The sequence below is a fragment of the Caretta caretta genome, chromosome 12 (assembly GCF_965140235.1).
Source record: "Caretta caretta isolate rCarCar2 chromosome 12, rCarCar1.hap1, whole genome shotgun sequence".
NCBI lineage: Eukaryota > Metazoa > Chordata > Testudines > Cheloniidae > Caretta > Caretta caretta.
In genome coordinates, this window is record NC_134217.1 from 8457215 (window position 1) to 8473466 (window position 16252).

The following is a 16252-nucleotide window of genomic DNA, read 5'->3' on the forward strand; positions in this document are numbered from 1 at the left end:
AAATATCTGGCAAGCAAGGTGAACTGCACATAGCTCCCAATGTTGATGTGCAGCGAAAGTTCGGCTTGGGACCAGAGATCTCGAGTCCTGATTCTTCTTCCTCAGTGCGTCCCCCAACCCATCGCCAATTCATCCGTTCCTAGAGACAGTGAGGGTTGCCCAGAGAAGGGCACTCCTGCACATACTGCTTGTGGGTCGGGCCACCACCTGAGGGACTCAATAACTGGAGGAGCGAGTGTGACCAACCTGTCTAGGCGGTCTCGGTTCAGCCTGTATACTGAGGCTAGCCAAGCCTGAAGGGGGCAGAGCCACAGCCTGGCATGCTGTACTACATACGTACAAGCAGTCATATGGCTAAGCAACTTCAGGCAATTTCGCACCACAGTGGTGGGGTATCGCCTGAGTTCATCTATGATGGCACCCATGGCGAGAAAGCAAGTTTCCGGAAGGAATGCCCTGGCTTGATCGGAGTCCAGGAGAGCTCTGATTAACTCTGTCCTCCGAGTAGGGATTAGGGTCAACTTTGCCGCGTTCAATATCAGACCGAGCCTGTGGAACGCCATCCGAACTAGGCTCACATGGGCCTCCACTTGGGCCCTGGAGCAGTCTTTGATTAGCCAGTCATCGAGGTACGGGAATACTTGCACCTGCTGTTTCTGCAGGAAGGCCGCCATGACCGACATGCACTTGGTGAACACCCCAGGGGCCACCAAGAGGCTGCGGAGAACTGTAAACTGATAGTGAGTGTTGTTGACCACAAAGCTGAGGAACCATCTGTGGGATGGGACTATGGACACGTGAAAGTAAGCATCCTTCAAGTCAAGGGCGGCGTACCAGTCCCCCAGATCCAGAGAGGGGATAATGGAAGCCAGGGAGACCATGCAGAACTTTATCTTCATGAATCTGTTGAGGTTTCGCAGGTCTAAAATAGGTCTGAGCTCACCCTTGACCTTTGGGATTAGGAAATACCGGGAATATAACCCTTTGCCCCTGAACTCTAGAGGGACTTCCTCTACTGCCTTGAGTAGTAGGAGCGATTGCACCTCCTGTATGAGGAATTGCTTGTGAGAAGGGTCCCTGAAGAGGGACGGGGAAGGAGGAAGGGAACAGAATTGCAGAGAATATCCCAATTCTACCGTGCTCAAGACCCATTGGCCATGGGGGGGAAGAGAGGCGGGCATGTGCCACAACGCTTTAGCAGTATTATGGATGGTTTTAATTAGGGGCAAAGCCACCCTCGAGAGACCTTCAGGCACGAGAATGTCAGTCATAGGGTTGGTCTCCTCCAACACCTCCTTTGCCTGCACGCCCAAATTCTGAGCCACCCTTCTGAGCAACTCTGTCCATGGCCAGCAGTGTGGTGGATGTGCCTGCCACCGCTTCATCAGGGCAGGATGAGGAAGATGCCGGGCGGGTGGGGGGAGAGGGGGGCATCAGGTCTTCCTGACCTTCTGGCTCGCAGGGATCCCCCTGCACCGAAAAGACCTGCATGGTGCAGGAAGCAGTGCTGGTTTCTGGGCCTGTGCTTGTCTCGGTACTGGACCCAGTGCCAGGTCCCACTGCGGTCTTGGTGCCATGCTGCATGCCCATCTCTTGGCCTCGTGGAGGTTCCTGGGCTAAAGATGACTATGATGGAGGGGCCCATGTCTCCGAAACCACCGACAAGGATCTGGATCCTGGCCCTGGAGGTTCAGAAGGGCCATTGAGCCAGCGTCTGCCACTGGGTGGCCACGGCATCATAGGCAATACCTGTCCTTCCTCTTGTCTGGAGCGGCGCCGGCTTTGCCTAGAAGTATACGACTCTGCCTCCAAGTCTGATGAGGCCTCCGACCTCAGCAATCAACAGAGTGACACGGTGCCAGGGAGCAGTGCTGAGGTGAGGGCGAGTGGTCCCGCATCACCACTGGCTTGCCCTTAGAGGGCACTGTGCCTCTACAGTGCCGGTGCCCGTGCAGGGGACTGCCCCATCGTCACAATGAGGTCCCTAGCTGCCTCACAGGTGTCTGGCGTGGAGGGAAGGTCTAAGTCCTCCCCCCCAACACTCCCGCATCGGGGATTTCACTAGAACCGGACTCAATAGACCTCCCTGTGAGGCCCGAGTTGACTGTGCCGGCTGAGTCAGAGCCGGAGTAGGATGTCCCAGTGTGGAACGCACCGCGCTGGTGCCTCCTCACTACACTGCTCTACTGGGAGAGAGACTTCTGTTGGTCTTTCTTTTGTGCTGACTGATGAATGGAAGCGATGCTGAGCACTCGCACCTGAGGTGATCTTCGGTGTCAGGGAATGGTGGTGCTGAGGGTCCCTGGAGCCCAAGTCCTTTCTCGGCGCCGCAGCCTCTCTTACCAAGGCCGGCGCACTCCGCATCAAAGTGCTGGGCTTGGGGACGCACGCCGCCTGTGCCGGCTGGGGACGAAGGGCAGACTCCATTAAGAGCAATTTCAGCCTAAAGTCCCTCTCCTTCTTAGTCCTTGGGCGGAAGCCTCTGCAGATTTTGCACTTCTCCATCTAACGGGCTTCCCCCAAACACTTTAAGCAGGAGTCGTGCGGGTCTCCCTTTGGCATAGGCTTTGGACAGGACCCACATGGTTTGAACCCCTAAGACCGAGGCATGCCCTGGACCCCGGGAGGGGAAATGCGGTGGGGGGGAAACCCCCAACTAAAACTCATCTAAACTAACTATGAACTACTAAAACTAACTAATACTAAGTTTTCAAACTATTTACTGGTACAAGAAAAGTCCACAAGGGGATGGCTTGCCGTAGCAAGAGAAGAGCTGCTCCAACGACCGTCACTGGTGGTAAGAAGAAACTGAGGAGGCAGCGGGTCGGCAGGGACCTATATACACCACCATGAAGGCGCGACTCCAGGGGGCTCCACAGCCGACCCAATGGGTACCGCTAGGGGAAAAACCTTCCGACGACCGTGCACGTGGTGCGTACACATCTAACTTGGAATTGACAGGAGCAAGCACTCGAAGAAAAACAGCAGCATTACCTCTCCTAACTGAATTGGAAATTGGAGACAGCACTTTTAGGTTCATTTTAAGAAGTGGACACTAAAGTCAACATGTTAACGTGGAAAAGGGCATTTGCTGCTCCCTGCCCCAAAATGGAATAATAGAGCACTGTGCAAGCTGTCATTTTATAACCAGCAACCTCAAAGAGCTATTCCTACTGTGAAATGGGGAAAGGGGGTCATTTAGGATTCTTCAGGGAGGAGGGCAGAGGTGATCAAATATTTAAAAGGTGAAGATTATAAAAGAAGAGAGAAAAAGACTAGCAGTTGATAAGGCAACATGTACTATGTTATCTTAAATGCAACAGTAGCAGGAAAAGAAACACAGGGAGAAAGTGTGTTGAATGAATTGGAGAAATATATACAGTATATGCACATCCACACCCTTATGTTTATGTAGTGTCCTACAATTTAAATGGTTTGTTCTGCTTTCACGACTCACATTTGTTTCTTCCTGCCAAGAATTTAGGTCTTTAAAAAAAGATTTTTCTGGGACGGCAATATTTATTTTTCAAAAGTATCCATTTCCCAAAATTGCCATTAGACGGTACTGTCACCACACTTCTATTTTAAAATTAATTTTGCTCAACAATGCTGCCTTTTAAAAGGATTCTTCCTTTACTTGTACTCAGCTGAGCATTTACTTTCACTTGTGCACCAAACCGCATGCTTATAAAGATGCATTATTCATTAACCTCATATGCATAGGAACATTTGTAAGCGGAAACCTGGGCAGACATTTTGTCAGCGCTCCAAATGGCTTGGCCAGTGGACAGTATATTACTGTGCAGGAGACCAGGATGATCATAGAATCATAGAATCATAGAATATCAGGGTTGGAAGGGACCTCAGGAGGTCATCTAGTCCAACCCGCTGCTCAATGTGGGCAAGAACCAGTCAACCAAGCACCTGAGACAGAATGCTCAGTGCCATCTCAGATTCTACCTACTTAAATTCCCAAATGGAGTTTCAATTAGATGCAATACTGTTTCTTCACATCTTGTCTTATGTGGCTTCGTAGTGTTGCTCTACAGTATTAAGCAGATGCCATGACAAACCACCCCAGAGAGGGCTGCAGTCAGTAACAGATGAAGGAATCCATGTGTATTGTTTGCATAAAAATGCATAAAGCACTTTGGGCAGGAATCTCTAAGGAGCCTAGTTTTAGAGTTGGGAGGACACCCATCAAAATACTCACATTTTTGCGCAGCGCTGCCTGAAAGCATCATGAAGTCCTAGAATTCAGGGAACGTGACGGCATGCTATACTGGGCAGAAGGAAGATTTAGAGCAGTAGGGCCTCTTCATCCCTGCAGGAACGGGCTGCTTGACAGCAAAGCTTTACAACAGGAGAGGGGAGGATCGGGATAGAGCAAAACGCAGCAGCTCAGAATGACAGGCCAAAAGAAAAGCCTAAGAACTAACGTGAACTGGCCTGATTACATGAGCAGTTCTGGAACACGCAACACAAACACCAAGATCTCCTCCTATTTCCCATTCAACATGTTTTTGGAGAGAAATAGTTGGCGGGTGGCGGGGTGAGAGGAGAGGTGGGATTCAGAAGCAAGTTCTGTGCTGGCTTCTTTGAATTATAAGCTTTGCCTGTTAATTGGTCCTATTTCCATGAGTAATGTATATTGCAGTGTGCCTACACTGGCTTGCCCAAAGCCTGAGAACTGGCTCACTGGCTGGCTTGCCTCCTGCTGTGTTTGGATCTGTGCCTTTTCAACTGATTCTGCATCTCCAAAGGATATCAATTAAGCCTCTGCTATACTCTACATGCTGTGTCTGTTTGTGTCACACACACACACACACACACAAATCTTATTTGACTGGAACAAGGCTTTAGAAGAACAACCTGCTGTGGGGGGCTTAGATAACCGGCTTTTAACACAGTAGATGCACTTCAAACCTCTCAGACCTTTGACTTCTCAAGGCAAGGACTGGAATATATCAAGGATTTTAAATGCTCTTGAACTGACACACTGATACCACAAGAGCTTTGAAGGGGAGAGTGGAGTTTAGACACTGGATCTGCACTATCATTCTATAAAACTCATTCACAAAAATTATTGGGGGGAAATCTCTTTCCACCAGTGTGCACTCTGTGTCTCAAGTGCTTTGGATGGGCTTAGTGTCCATTTTGATATCGAAGACGTCGGAAGACAAGATTTGCCATAATCAGAGCAGTCCGTTGGGCTACTAATTACAGTATCCAGCTTTGGCCAGCAGCCAATAGCTGATGTTTCAAGGAAAAGCAAAAGAAAACTTCAAAATATTTCTCTTGCACACAAAATTAAGATGCTGGAAGACACCAGAATAGCTTTGGCATCTACAGACTCCCATGTCGCAAGACAATGGGATGGTCTTGCCTAGCTTTAAACGAGTTTAGCCTGCATTATTTGCCATTCCTAATACAGCAAAGCTGGTGCCTGCAGGGAAGCCACAGTAAAGCACTAGTAAAATACCTTCCAGGGGGAGGGTGTTTCCATAAAAAGCAATGTATTAACTGGATTAACCTATATTTAAGAGATCAGCAATCAAAGAGGAACATTTCATTCACAACTTTTAATTATTTCCAAATCCCCATACAGACCATAGCCCATTAACTCCAGTATTTTTTTATTTTTTTTTAAATACCACCCCGCAGTCTGCAGTGCCATAAATGGCTCCAAGGAGCAGCAGCTTTACAGGAGAGAGGAGAAAAAAGCAAGGCTAAAAAAATTGGGACTGTTTTCAGGCTTTTAAGCACAGTAATATGCTGCTTCTCCTCTTCAAGGTTATAGTTTTGCATGGAACAGTGGCTGGGGGGCTGGGATGTAACTGCACATTCCAGGGACATAGTTTGGCCTGGTGCTCCCAGCACAAAAGAAGTCGAGTTACCATAGCTTTGCGCTCAGCTGTGTGCTGTTCTGCTCACAATGTGGAGGGGTGGTGGGTTTTTTGTTTTTTTTTTTGGGGGGGGGGGGGGGGAATATACTGGTAATTGTTTGGGGTTTTTTTAATTTGCACATAAGTATGTATCCAGCTTTCCTTAAATGATTTTGTTACTCTTATTCATCTTAATTAATTTGCATTGAACAAACATACAGATGAGGACTCAGAAGCATAAAACATCAACCTCCATAGAAAATGGCACCTTCAATAGGAGCCCAAGCTGTGACATTTGCTGTTTGAAGCATGTGAATTAGAGGTGGCTTGCAGTTAAACTGGGCTCAGCACAGAGAAACTTGGAGGATAAAACTTTCCTGACCCAAATCACACTCCCACACTTCTCCGTTCATTTGGTCTCTCCAAGTCAGCCCATGCCAAATCAAGCAAGTGAATGTAGCTGCTCCCCTTAGGTAGAAGGAATGTCATCTATCTAGGCCGGTACAAGATGATATTGGAGAGATATAGGATAAGAGTAAGGTTTAGACACTACCCACAGTTATACCCAGGCAGCTCCAATGACTTCACCAGAACTGCCTTGGCATTACTGCAGGCCAAGTTCTCCCCAATGGGATCAATGTGTCTAACGAGTTCCAGCCTGTGTAAGCTGTTGCATAATAAGTGGGAATAACAATACGTGTTCTACTTTCACTCAGTAAATAAAAGCCATTTTAAGAAGTCCTAGTCGCTGTAGAATTCACTAGAGATTTTAAATAAATACCACTACCTCTCTTTTTTCATACAATCATATCTGTACAATAATCGCCATTGAATTCAGCAACACCAGATACTAGCGGTGTGTGGACTGTATAGAACCACGCACAATGTTGATAAATTTCAGAAATACCTCATTTTCCTGGGTAAAGTCAAGAGCATCTTCTCCTGAAGCAAGAAGCGTATGAAGGATCCTTTGTTTCACCTGTTCCCATTCGACCAGCATCGATTCTCGGTGGTACTCTTCAGCCATACCAAAGGTCTATTAGCAGAGAAAAAATAAAAGCTAAAGAACACATAGAAATACCAAATAGTCTCTAAAGGACAATATAAATTATAACCACTAACTAGTTCTGCTGTAAGTAAAGCACAGACAGGAATCGAAAGACAAGAAAAACATTAACTAGTTTAACGAATACTGAGAGAGCCCGAGAGCCATTGTCCAGCAGGAAATAATTTAGAAGGTATTACTATTCAGCTTTTTGGTGATTCAAACACAAGTGAAGGGTAGCAAAATGAAGCCATTTTAACACGTGTCTAGCTCTGTAAAATGAGTGCCTTGCACAATCAAGCCCTGCTCCTGGTTGGAGCCTCTAGGCACTACTGTAACACAAATAACATTAACAGGTTTGCATTCAAAGATGTACATTACTGATGCAACACAGAGAGCAATCTGAGGTTCATTCCATCTCTACCAGACACACCACAGGGAATTGGTTGAACTCCCAACTTTCATCAGTTGGTGCCAACTGCAGCTTCTGTTGCCAAAAAGTCTGGAGTAGAAATACAGATGATGCAGTATTTGTTCACAGACCTGCCTTACCAAGGGAGGAAAAGATTTCTCATAATCTTAACTACAGGTTTAATTTTGTATCACATTGTCCAATTAAGTGGAAGTAGGGGAATCACAGTCTGCAAAGTCTGCTCCACTTTTAGGTTTCAAGGAGCATTTGAAATAGCCTTGCATATTCACTTTCTGCATGGAATACCACCAGTAAGGAATGGGTTGATCATCCTTGCTCTGTCAGATGCAGGTAGCTCCACCTCTCTACCCTACAGCCACCTCACATCACTGATCAAACACTTCCTCAGTATCCAATACTATTAGATAGCTAATAGGAAAACTGGCAATAAACACAACTATAACTGCCCACTTTGCATCTCAAAACCTTGTCCAGGGACAAGTAGAAGCTAGCTGCTCCACACCATGAGTGCTGAAAGGTGAATTCAGTAAGGAGATGAAGGGGATAGAGCTCGGAGGCCCCCACCCGACCATGCCCTGCTCCAGACCTACATCTCAGCCAGGGTAACTCCCATTTTGGGCAGTCCATCCATTTGCTGGGTGCCCATTAGTGAGGGAGGAGATGACAAGACACCTCTTTCTGGGGTAACGAACAGCTGCAGGTGACAGGCTAGGTAAAAGGGATCTGCTCTGAGGCCATTATGCCATCCCCACACTGCCATCATCATCTGATGTGCCTTTTTACAGGCATATCTGCCACCACACTGCATTATACTCCAAGCTAGGGAGACTGGGAGGTAGGGGCAGATCCAGGTTCTTCTGGAGAGCGAGGTGCTAATGCTTTTTCAGTATGGAGGCAGAGCTATGCGTCACTCAGAGTGTGAGAAGCCAGCCCATTCCGTGAGAAGCCAGCCCATTCCAGACTGGGGTGGGGGCCCTCCCACACGGAAACAATAAAGAGTGATGTGAATGAAATCTGCACCTAGGACTATTCCTTCAGGCAACCTTCCCTGTCCCACTTCCTTCTCTGTTCTTGACTTTAGAATAAATCCAAGGTTTCTAGGTCAAATTTGTTCTATCTACTTTGAAAAGACCAGCCTCTCTATTAGGCAACTAGTTTTGGTGGGCTCTTGGGCAGTTCCGTTAAAATAAAGGTTTCACTGTATTATTACAAATCTAAAAGACATAGCATGAAAGAGAGATGCGTGTTTAATGCCCCTGTTTTATTTGGAGGCTTTTATGGGATACTCCTCATTTTTCAGGAAGCAGGCTGAAGACATCGCCCCTGAAGAATTTAAAAACAAAAAAAATCAGGGAAGAGAGCTCAAAATTCCGGATATCTAAGTGGCATATTATGTGTTTGTATAGTGCCTAGAACAACAGGGCCCTGATCCTGACTAGGGCCTCTGTCTTATAAGTAACATACAGAATGCAGGGACTGTATTCCATCTGCTTGTGGGGGGAATCACTGCAGATGATAACAGAACCACCACTTGGACTGCTGAAGACCTAGAAGCTATAAGAAGAGATACTTTAGGACTTAATTGACTCTTCTTACGGGGGAGGAGATTGGATTCCAGGGCAGACGTGGCATTGGAATTCAATGAGCTAGGCTTCACAGCAAAAACACTTCCCACTTTCTGTCACCTGCTTGCCAGGCTGGGAGTGTCGTGGCAGCATCTCATGCAGGAGTGGAGCTCATAGATGCTAAGGCAGCCCACTTTAACCATGGCCAGGAGAACAGTATGCAACATGGGGCACTGGACTATGGGCAGGTGTTGTCGGAGGAGCCACGGAACATTGTGAGAAACACAAATAGGCCCTGGTGAGGCGTGGAAAGCAATGATTAACGGTCTGAAAGTGCTAAACACCTGCTACTCACATGGAGTTCATGCTCAGCACCTTTCAAGGACGGTCCCTAAGTTGCCCTGTTCTCTTAGCCTTTCCAAAATTCAAGGAAGTAAACAGGACCACCTTATCTTGGAAGCAAAGATAGTTTACCTCTAAAGTGACTAAACTGATGAGACGCGAGCCCTTCAGATATGACTTTTAAACTCATGGAAGGACAGGAGTTTGCTCACTATTCCTTCAGCAACAGCACTAGAGAAGAGATGCTGCTTCATTGCAGTCCCATTCAATATTGGTGTGATCGTGACAAGTAGCCACGAACAAATGAGACAGGAAATAACCCAACATCTTCATTAGCTCCAGATAGAGAAGAGATTATCTTAGATCAGGGGTAATCAATTTTTTTTTTTTTTGGTCAAGGTTCATATTTCTTGGTCAAGGTACAGTCAAGGTCCAAAGAAAATAACAACAATAATAATGATAAGCAAATAAAAAGATTTCACGGTCTGTTCAAAAGCATCTGGCAGTCCGGATTTGACCCGCTGTCTGCCTATTGACTATCCCTGCCTTAGCCCTGGTCTACAATGGGGGTGGGATCGATCTAAGTTACGCAATTTCAACTATGTGAGTCAACTGCTGCTGCTCCCCCATCAACTCTGCCTGTGCCTCTCGCGGCGCTGGAGTACAGGAGTCGACGGGAGAGTGCTTGGGGGTCGATTCATCGCGTCTAGACTAGAGATGATAAATCGATCCCCATTGGATCGATCACTACCTGCCAATCTGACGGGTAATGAAGACATACCCTTAGATCTCACTTCCTTTCCCTCATCCAACTCTCTCTCTTTCACACGCACACACAATTTTGCACTGTGGTGTGTGACTAAATGTTTTGGTTGGCTGCACTAATTTTTTCCAACTCATTATGGCCCAATATTAGGATACTGTCAATTGGAAAAAAAAAAAAAACAACAGTATATATGATTTCATAAAAGGCCATTTGACAGCCAACATTTAATTGCAGTGTCTGCATACGAGTAGATCATGAGACTTTTGTTTCTTCCTTATTGTATAATATTAAATACTCTTATGTAGTCAGGACTGGATCCAGCTAGGCTCCATATTTCCACTGTAGTGTCATTACCTTTATGATTAAACAGAAATTCCAATTAGGTTTTTAAACAAGCGTTTCGAGTGTTTGTGTGTATATGGAAACACAGTGCTGCAATATTTTTGCATACAGCTTCGGTGAATATCATTTTTATATAAAAAGAATTTAGCTCTGAACATTTACCCACTAAAAACAAACCATTTAATAAGGATGCTTCGAATGTTGTATATACACAATAGTTAAATCTCATAGCACCATTGCTTGCTGGACTCTGAACACAAGTACTCACTGTACGTAGAGAACTCCACAACTCAGCATACTGACGTGTAAATTGAGACATGCTTACAGTGAATTCACTGCATATTGTCCTTTTATAGAAAGTTATCATCTTGGGAGTCTGCTACCTCCCCAAGACATTTCTTAATAAGTAAGGATCAGAGTGCTTTTCAGTGTCACAAAGAGGACGTTGCCACTTTAATAAAGAGGTTCTAATGTCCAATACTCTGTGTTGTGTGTGTGTCTCAGATCTATTGTCAAACCCATAATGGCTAACCCACTTGTTAACAGAATTACCACATTCTCAAAATCAAACTCATTATACTGCAAGGACTTTCTGAAAGTACAGTTTCAAAGGCTATGTACACAAAAACAAATTCTACTCTATTCATAGAGCAAAGAATAAGTAGTACTAGCCATTTATAATTGTTCCATACACTGTGAAAGAATCAAGAGCTTTTAAATTTTGTCTGTTTATCAAAGACAGCACTTGATTTGTGGAAATGTTCTTTTGGATTTTATTTTTTTAATACTCCTTTCCAACTTACTCTTTTCCTGGACTCTTCAATGGCTGACAGCAAAGCATTATCTTTTTCATTCTTCAGGAATCCCTAGGGAAAGGAGAAATACAGTTTTGGTTGAAAATCAGCCTTATATCAGATGCACACTGCACTACTCAGCTCTTTCAACTTTAAAGAAGTGCTAACAGCTTCCTCCCCAGTCCACCTCTGAGGAGTTTAAAGGTCATTTTATTTCACTCAAGGAACAGTAAGATGCCCATAAAGCTCAATGTGAAAATGAAAATACATTAATCCCCTGTTTTAATATGCATTAAATCCTAGTGAAGTGTCCTGCTTCTATTCTTTTATCTCTGTGTCCCAGCAACTGCTTCCTCTCGCTCTCCATTTGAGGGAACCGGGATGAAAGCTTGTTAGAGCGATAAGCTAAGATAAGATTGTTGGACGCTAGTAAGTAAAGAAGGTTTGGACTTCACAGCTTCAGGCAAGGGCAGAGTTTTAGAGGCCAACTGGAAAGCATGAGTAAGAGCTTATGGAAATTATTTGCAAATGGGTAAAATGACTAAACAGTTGAGAAACACTCCGGAAAAGTTTGCAAACAGTCTCTTCCCTCCTCCCCACAGCACACCATAAAAAAGGGGATTTAAAAAAAAAAATCTATTTAGATTATTTTTTACTCAAACATGGCTGGTCTAGGTTAGCAAAACATGCAAGCCATTGCAGTTAATACCTTGCCTGCACCTGCATGTTATTTTTGTTACTCTTCATCAGCAAGAACATGTATTTCAAAGATTTGGTGTGGATCTCATTCATTACCTTCAGAAGCAAGCACTAAGACCAACCAAGATGCCTTTAGAGCAGAATTCACATATCTTTATTTTGTAATTTTTCTGTGATGTATCTCCAATTACCAGATCATCCAGGTTTGTTATCCCTGGGCTTGGAGTCAACTCATTAGTAAGCCTTAAAAAAAAATAAAATAAATAAAAACACCCACCAACTTTCATTTCCGCTACAACTATCAATTATAATGACCGATAAAATAGGAATAACTTAAAACTGTGTGGTAATTGAAGAAAGTTCTCAGATTAGGAGTAGGAGTTCAGCATGTTGTACCTTTGATGTTATATGCACTAATCATAAGGAATATGTGGTTGTGGAAGCACCTAGTGGTCCCAATCAGGAATTGGAGTCCAATTGTGTTATGCACTGCACACACACACACACACCCCAAAAAGACGGTCCCTGTCCTGCAGATCTTACAGACCATCAGTACCACTCCTTATTCCCAGACTAGTGCTGATGGGCTCCTGAGGGGTGCTGAACTTCCTCAACTCTCACTGACTTCCATGGGATAAGACATCACTCAGTTTCACACATGCTTGAGCCCTTAACGGAGGATATCTGCCATAGGCACTACACAAGCAAAGCTGTGCACAATGTGAGAGTGGAGGGCAGTTTTATACGATCTTGAGTGCTACATTTAATTTTGGGGGGTGTGCATTTTTTTAGTACAAACATGGCACTGACTCTGGGGGATAAGTCACACACTGGTGCTACAGATCCAGAGCTACGTGCATGCGTGCACAGCGTAACAAGTTTATGTATTACAGTCAGACAATTGCGATATAAAAGTCATACATGCACAGGTAACCAGAAGGTGAAGCCTGGTTTTTCAGTTCTCCCAAAAATCCAGGCCTGAATCAGTTTAGCAACTAGAGAACTCTTTAGCTGATAACAATAACAGGGTCCCTATTCTCTGTGCCCCAAGCCACTTGACGGCAGCATTGCACAGACAGCCCATGCAGGTGACATATGTTTTGCCTTTATTGAATGATTTAAAAAAAAATGAAAAAAAAATTGAGCACCAAGGCTGGATGAATTTCAAATTCTAAAGATAAATCAAGACAGATGATCCTTGTGTGCTGCCTTTGAACTGTAGGGTTGGGGACTACCCCTACAGCTGTCAGTGACTACCCTAGTCACCTACTGACTGGAACAGGACTGAATCTTTGATTGGCTCCTCTGCTAACCCCCACCTTCCAAGATCACTAATCAATAAGGTTTGCTGGCATCTTCAGGGGGTCATTCCTTGAGCACTTCTCTCTTAAATGTAAGCGCCTTCTGAGCAATAACGCTCGCCTCTAACAAGCAGGGCCTCTAGGATATCAAGGCTCTTTGTCCAGTATATCAAGCAGAGGACAAGTTTCCCCTCCTGCCAGGAGGATGCTGATGTTACAGAGAATGTCACATGCCTCCTGTGCCACATGTTGCTGTTCATTTATCACAGAGAAAACCCTTCCTCCGAGACCCAGAGCTGCAGGTTTCTGGATGGGATGGAAGCCGAAGGTGCTGAGTATAACCCTGGAGATCCCAGGTCCCTGTGACTCTCGATGAGGCTGCTGTCTAGTTCTCCTGTGACGAATGAACTCTCTTTGAGGAGCGGCAGACGGAGCTGTATCATGATGTATTGGAGAAGAATTATGCACTCCGCACCTCACTGACTAAAGCTCAACTCTCCTCCTTTCACTAGACGCTCCGTGAACTCAGATGTCCAGGGCCTATACTAGAGCCTGCGACTCCCCTGAGAATAGCCACCAGCGCAGACAGGAGGACATCATTGATTTCATGGGGGAAAGTGGTTACTGTGATATGAGCAGAGCTCAGGATATTGCCCTCAAGGGGGGCAGGGGGGAGGGATAGCTCAGTGGTTTGAGCATTGGCCTACTAAACCCAGGGTTGTGAGTTCAATCCTTGACGGGGCCATTTAGGGATCGGGACAAAAGATTGGGGATTGGTCCTGCTTTGAGCAGGGGGTTGGACTAGATGACCTCCTGAGGTCCCTTCCAACCCTGATATTCTATGATTCTATGATGTGAGAGATAGGATGACTGCTCATGTACCTGGCTAAGAAATAAGGTGCAATTTTTTAACAGTGAGGGTAATTAACCAATGGAACAGTTTACCTGCTGATGTAGTGGATTCTCTGCCATGAAGTTTTAAAACAAAAGACTGGAAGTCTTCTAAAAGATATGCTCTAGCTCAACCAGAGGTTGGGGGCCTGACGAAGAGTTTATTGGGTGAAATTCGATGGCCTACGTTATGCAGACTATATGGCCATAGTGATCCTTTCTGGCCTCGGAATATATGGTTCTATTAACTTAAAAACCCGGAATAAACCTCGCAATGCCTATCCTAAGAAAACAGATTTGTTTTAAAATGAAGATGTACCTCATGTTAAACTTTAGGTCTGGAACATGACAATCACTTTTTAAATTAAATGGAAGCTAATCATTCAACTTCTGAAGGGGGAGCTTCCAGCAGCTGCTGTTGGAATGAATCCCAGCTACTTAATTCATGCTTTGTTTTAACAAAAATAAGTTCTGGCACTTGTTACATATGGGTCTGTAACCAGAACTGGTATACATTAAAAACGTAAAGGATGACCACCTACTACTACTACTTATTCCTTATATGTTGATTACTTTGCCACCTAGTGGCATAAGGCTTTTTGTTTTAAGCACAGATTAATATTTGCATGTACTGTATCTGCTTTGAGGAAACTCCTCTCTGGAACCAGGGAGAATGGTAGGATTGGGATGCGAGTGGGACAGGGGGAGAGAGATGCACTCCATAAATATTAATTAATTTATTTTCACAACACTCCTGTGAGATGAGGGGGTGGCATTATACCAATTTTACAGCTGAGGAACTGAGGCACAGATTTTGAGATCTAGTTTTCACTAATTTTGTGTGCGTATTTGAGACACCTAGGACCTGATAATTCAGAGTACATAGCATTACATAACGCTTTTTATGTGCAAAGCACAGCTCCCATTGATGTCAGTTGCAGCTGTGCTCAACCCTTCTGCAAATCAGACCCCAGCATACCAAGTCAGGGCCATAGAAAAAGAGGAACACACAACTAGTGACAACCTGTGAAAAGTTAGGTTTAAGTGACTTGACTAGCATCACACAGGAATGTTGTGGCAGAGGCAGGGATAGAATCCAGTTCTTGTGGGCAGCATTCAGTTGCCTTAACTATGAGACCGTGCTTTGACTTCCAGCAATCCTCTGCCTCATTCACTACACACCTTCCAACTTCTGCAACAAAAAGAAGCAGGGGCCCTAAGGACAATGGACTCCTTCACTACTCAACCTTGATTCATCCCCCAGATTCATCCTCTGGAAAAAATACAATGTGATCGTGTAATTCAGGATTATATCAAAATGCATACACACCAGGGGGATGAATTAAGGTTGCTTTTGAGTGCTTGACTTTGCAACCTTAATAATGTTATTTTAACGTAGTTTGTGTGTGAACACTTTCATAGAATTTTAAAACAAGCAAACTGAAGAACAGAAATTCCATCATGTGGCAAATCTGACACCCACATGGGTCATCAGCAGGGTTGGAACCTTTAGATTTACTGCAGAGGTCTCTGCTACTTGAGCTAATAAAATAACTGATACCAGAAGTAGGTTATCTTCTATGAGAGCCAGCATTTAAGTGGGATGAGACATTCTGCCAATAGGTTTCACAGGTATTCGTGGACAGCAGAGGAATCGTAAGACACTGGAATCTTGGGTTCCATTCCAGACTCTGTAGAAGGGTGCCCTCTAGTGGCTACAGACCCCTTCTGTCCTGTCCCCTTCCTCTCTCTTCCCCACCGCAGCTCCTCATACCATTTTCCCATTCTCCTCACCTACCAGCCCCAGGCTCCAATACTCATATTTGTCATTCCAGTCTCCCCCCACCCTTCAATACAAGCCCCTCCCCAGGTCCAACTTTCTTCCCTTCTGCATCCGTAGCAGGTTGCTTCCTCCTTCTCCTCACTGCCTGGGTATGAGCATGGGCATTATGACAGCACAAAAAATATCGGTTTCAGAGTAACAGCCGTGTTAGTCTGTATTTGCAAAAAGAAAAGGAGTACTTGTGGCACCTTAGAGACTAACCAATTTATTCGAGCATAAGTTTTCGTGAGCTACAGCTGCATCCGATGAAGTGAGCTGTAGCTCACGAAAACTTATGCTCAAATAAATTGGTTAGTCTCTAAGGTGCCACAAGTACTCCTTTTCTTTTTACAAGAAATATAGTCTC

General features: G+C 44.9%; 1 protein-coding gene across 4 annotated transcripts in view; it reads right to left on the reverse strand.

Moving 5' to 3' along the window:
* Positions 1–16252, reverse strand: part of NUP93 (nucleoporin 93) — a 126295-nt gene that overhangs the window by 42426 nt on the left and 67617 nt on the right. For all 4 annotated transcript variants that reach the window (XM_048816334.2, XM_048816333.2, XM_048816335.2 and 1 more), the window contains 2 exons: positions 11182–11244; positions 6793–6921 (listed from right to left, as the gene is read on the reverse strand). In XM_048816334.2, coding sequence (XP_048672291.1) covers positions 6793–6921; positions 11182–11244 — 192 coding nt within the window. The remainder of the gene's footprint in view (positions 1–6792; positions 6922–11181; positions 11245–16252) is intronic.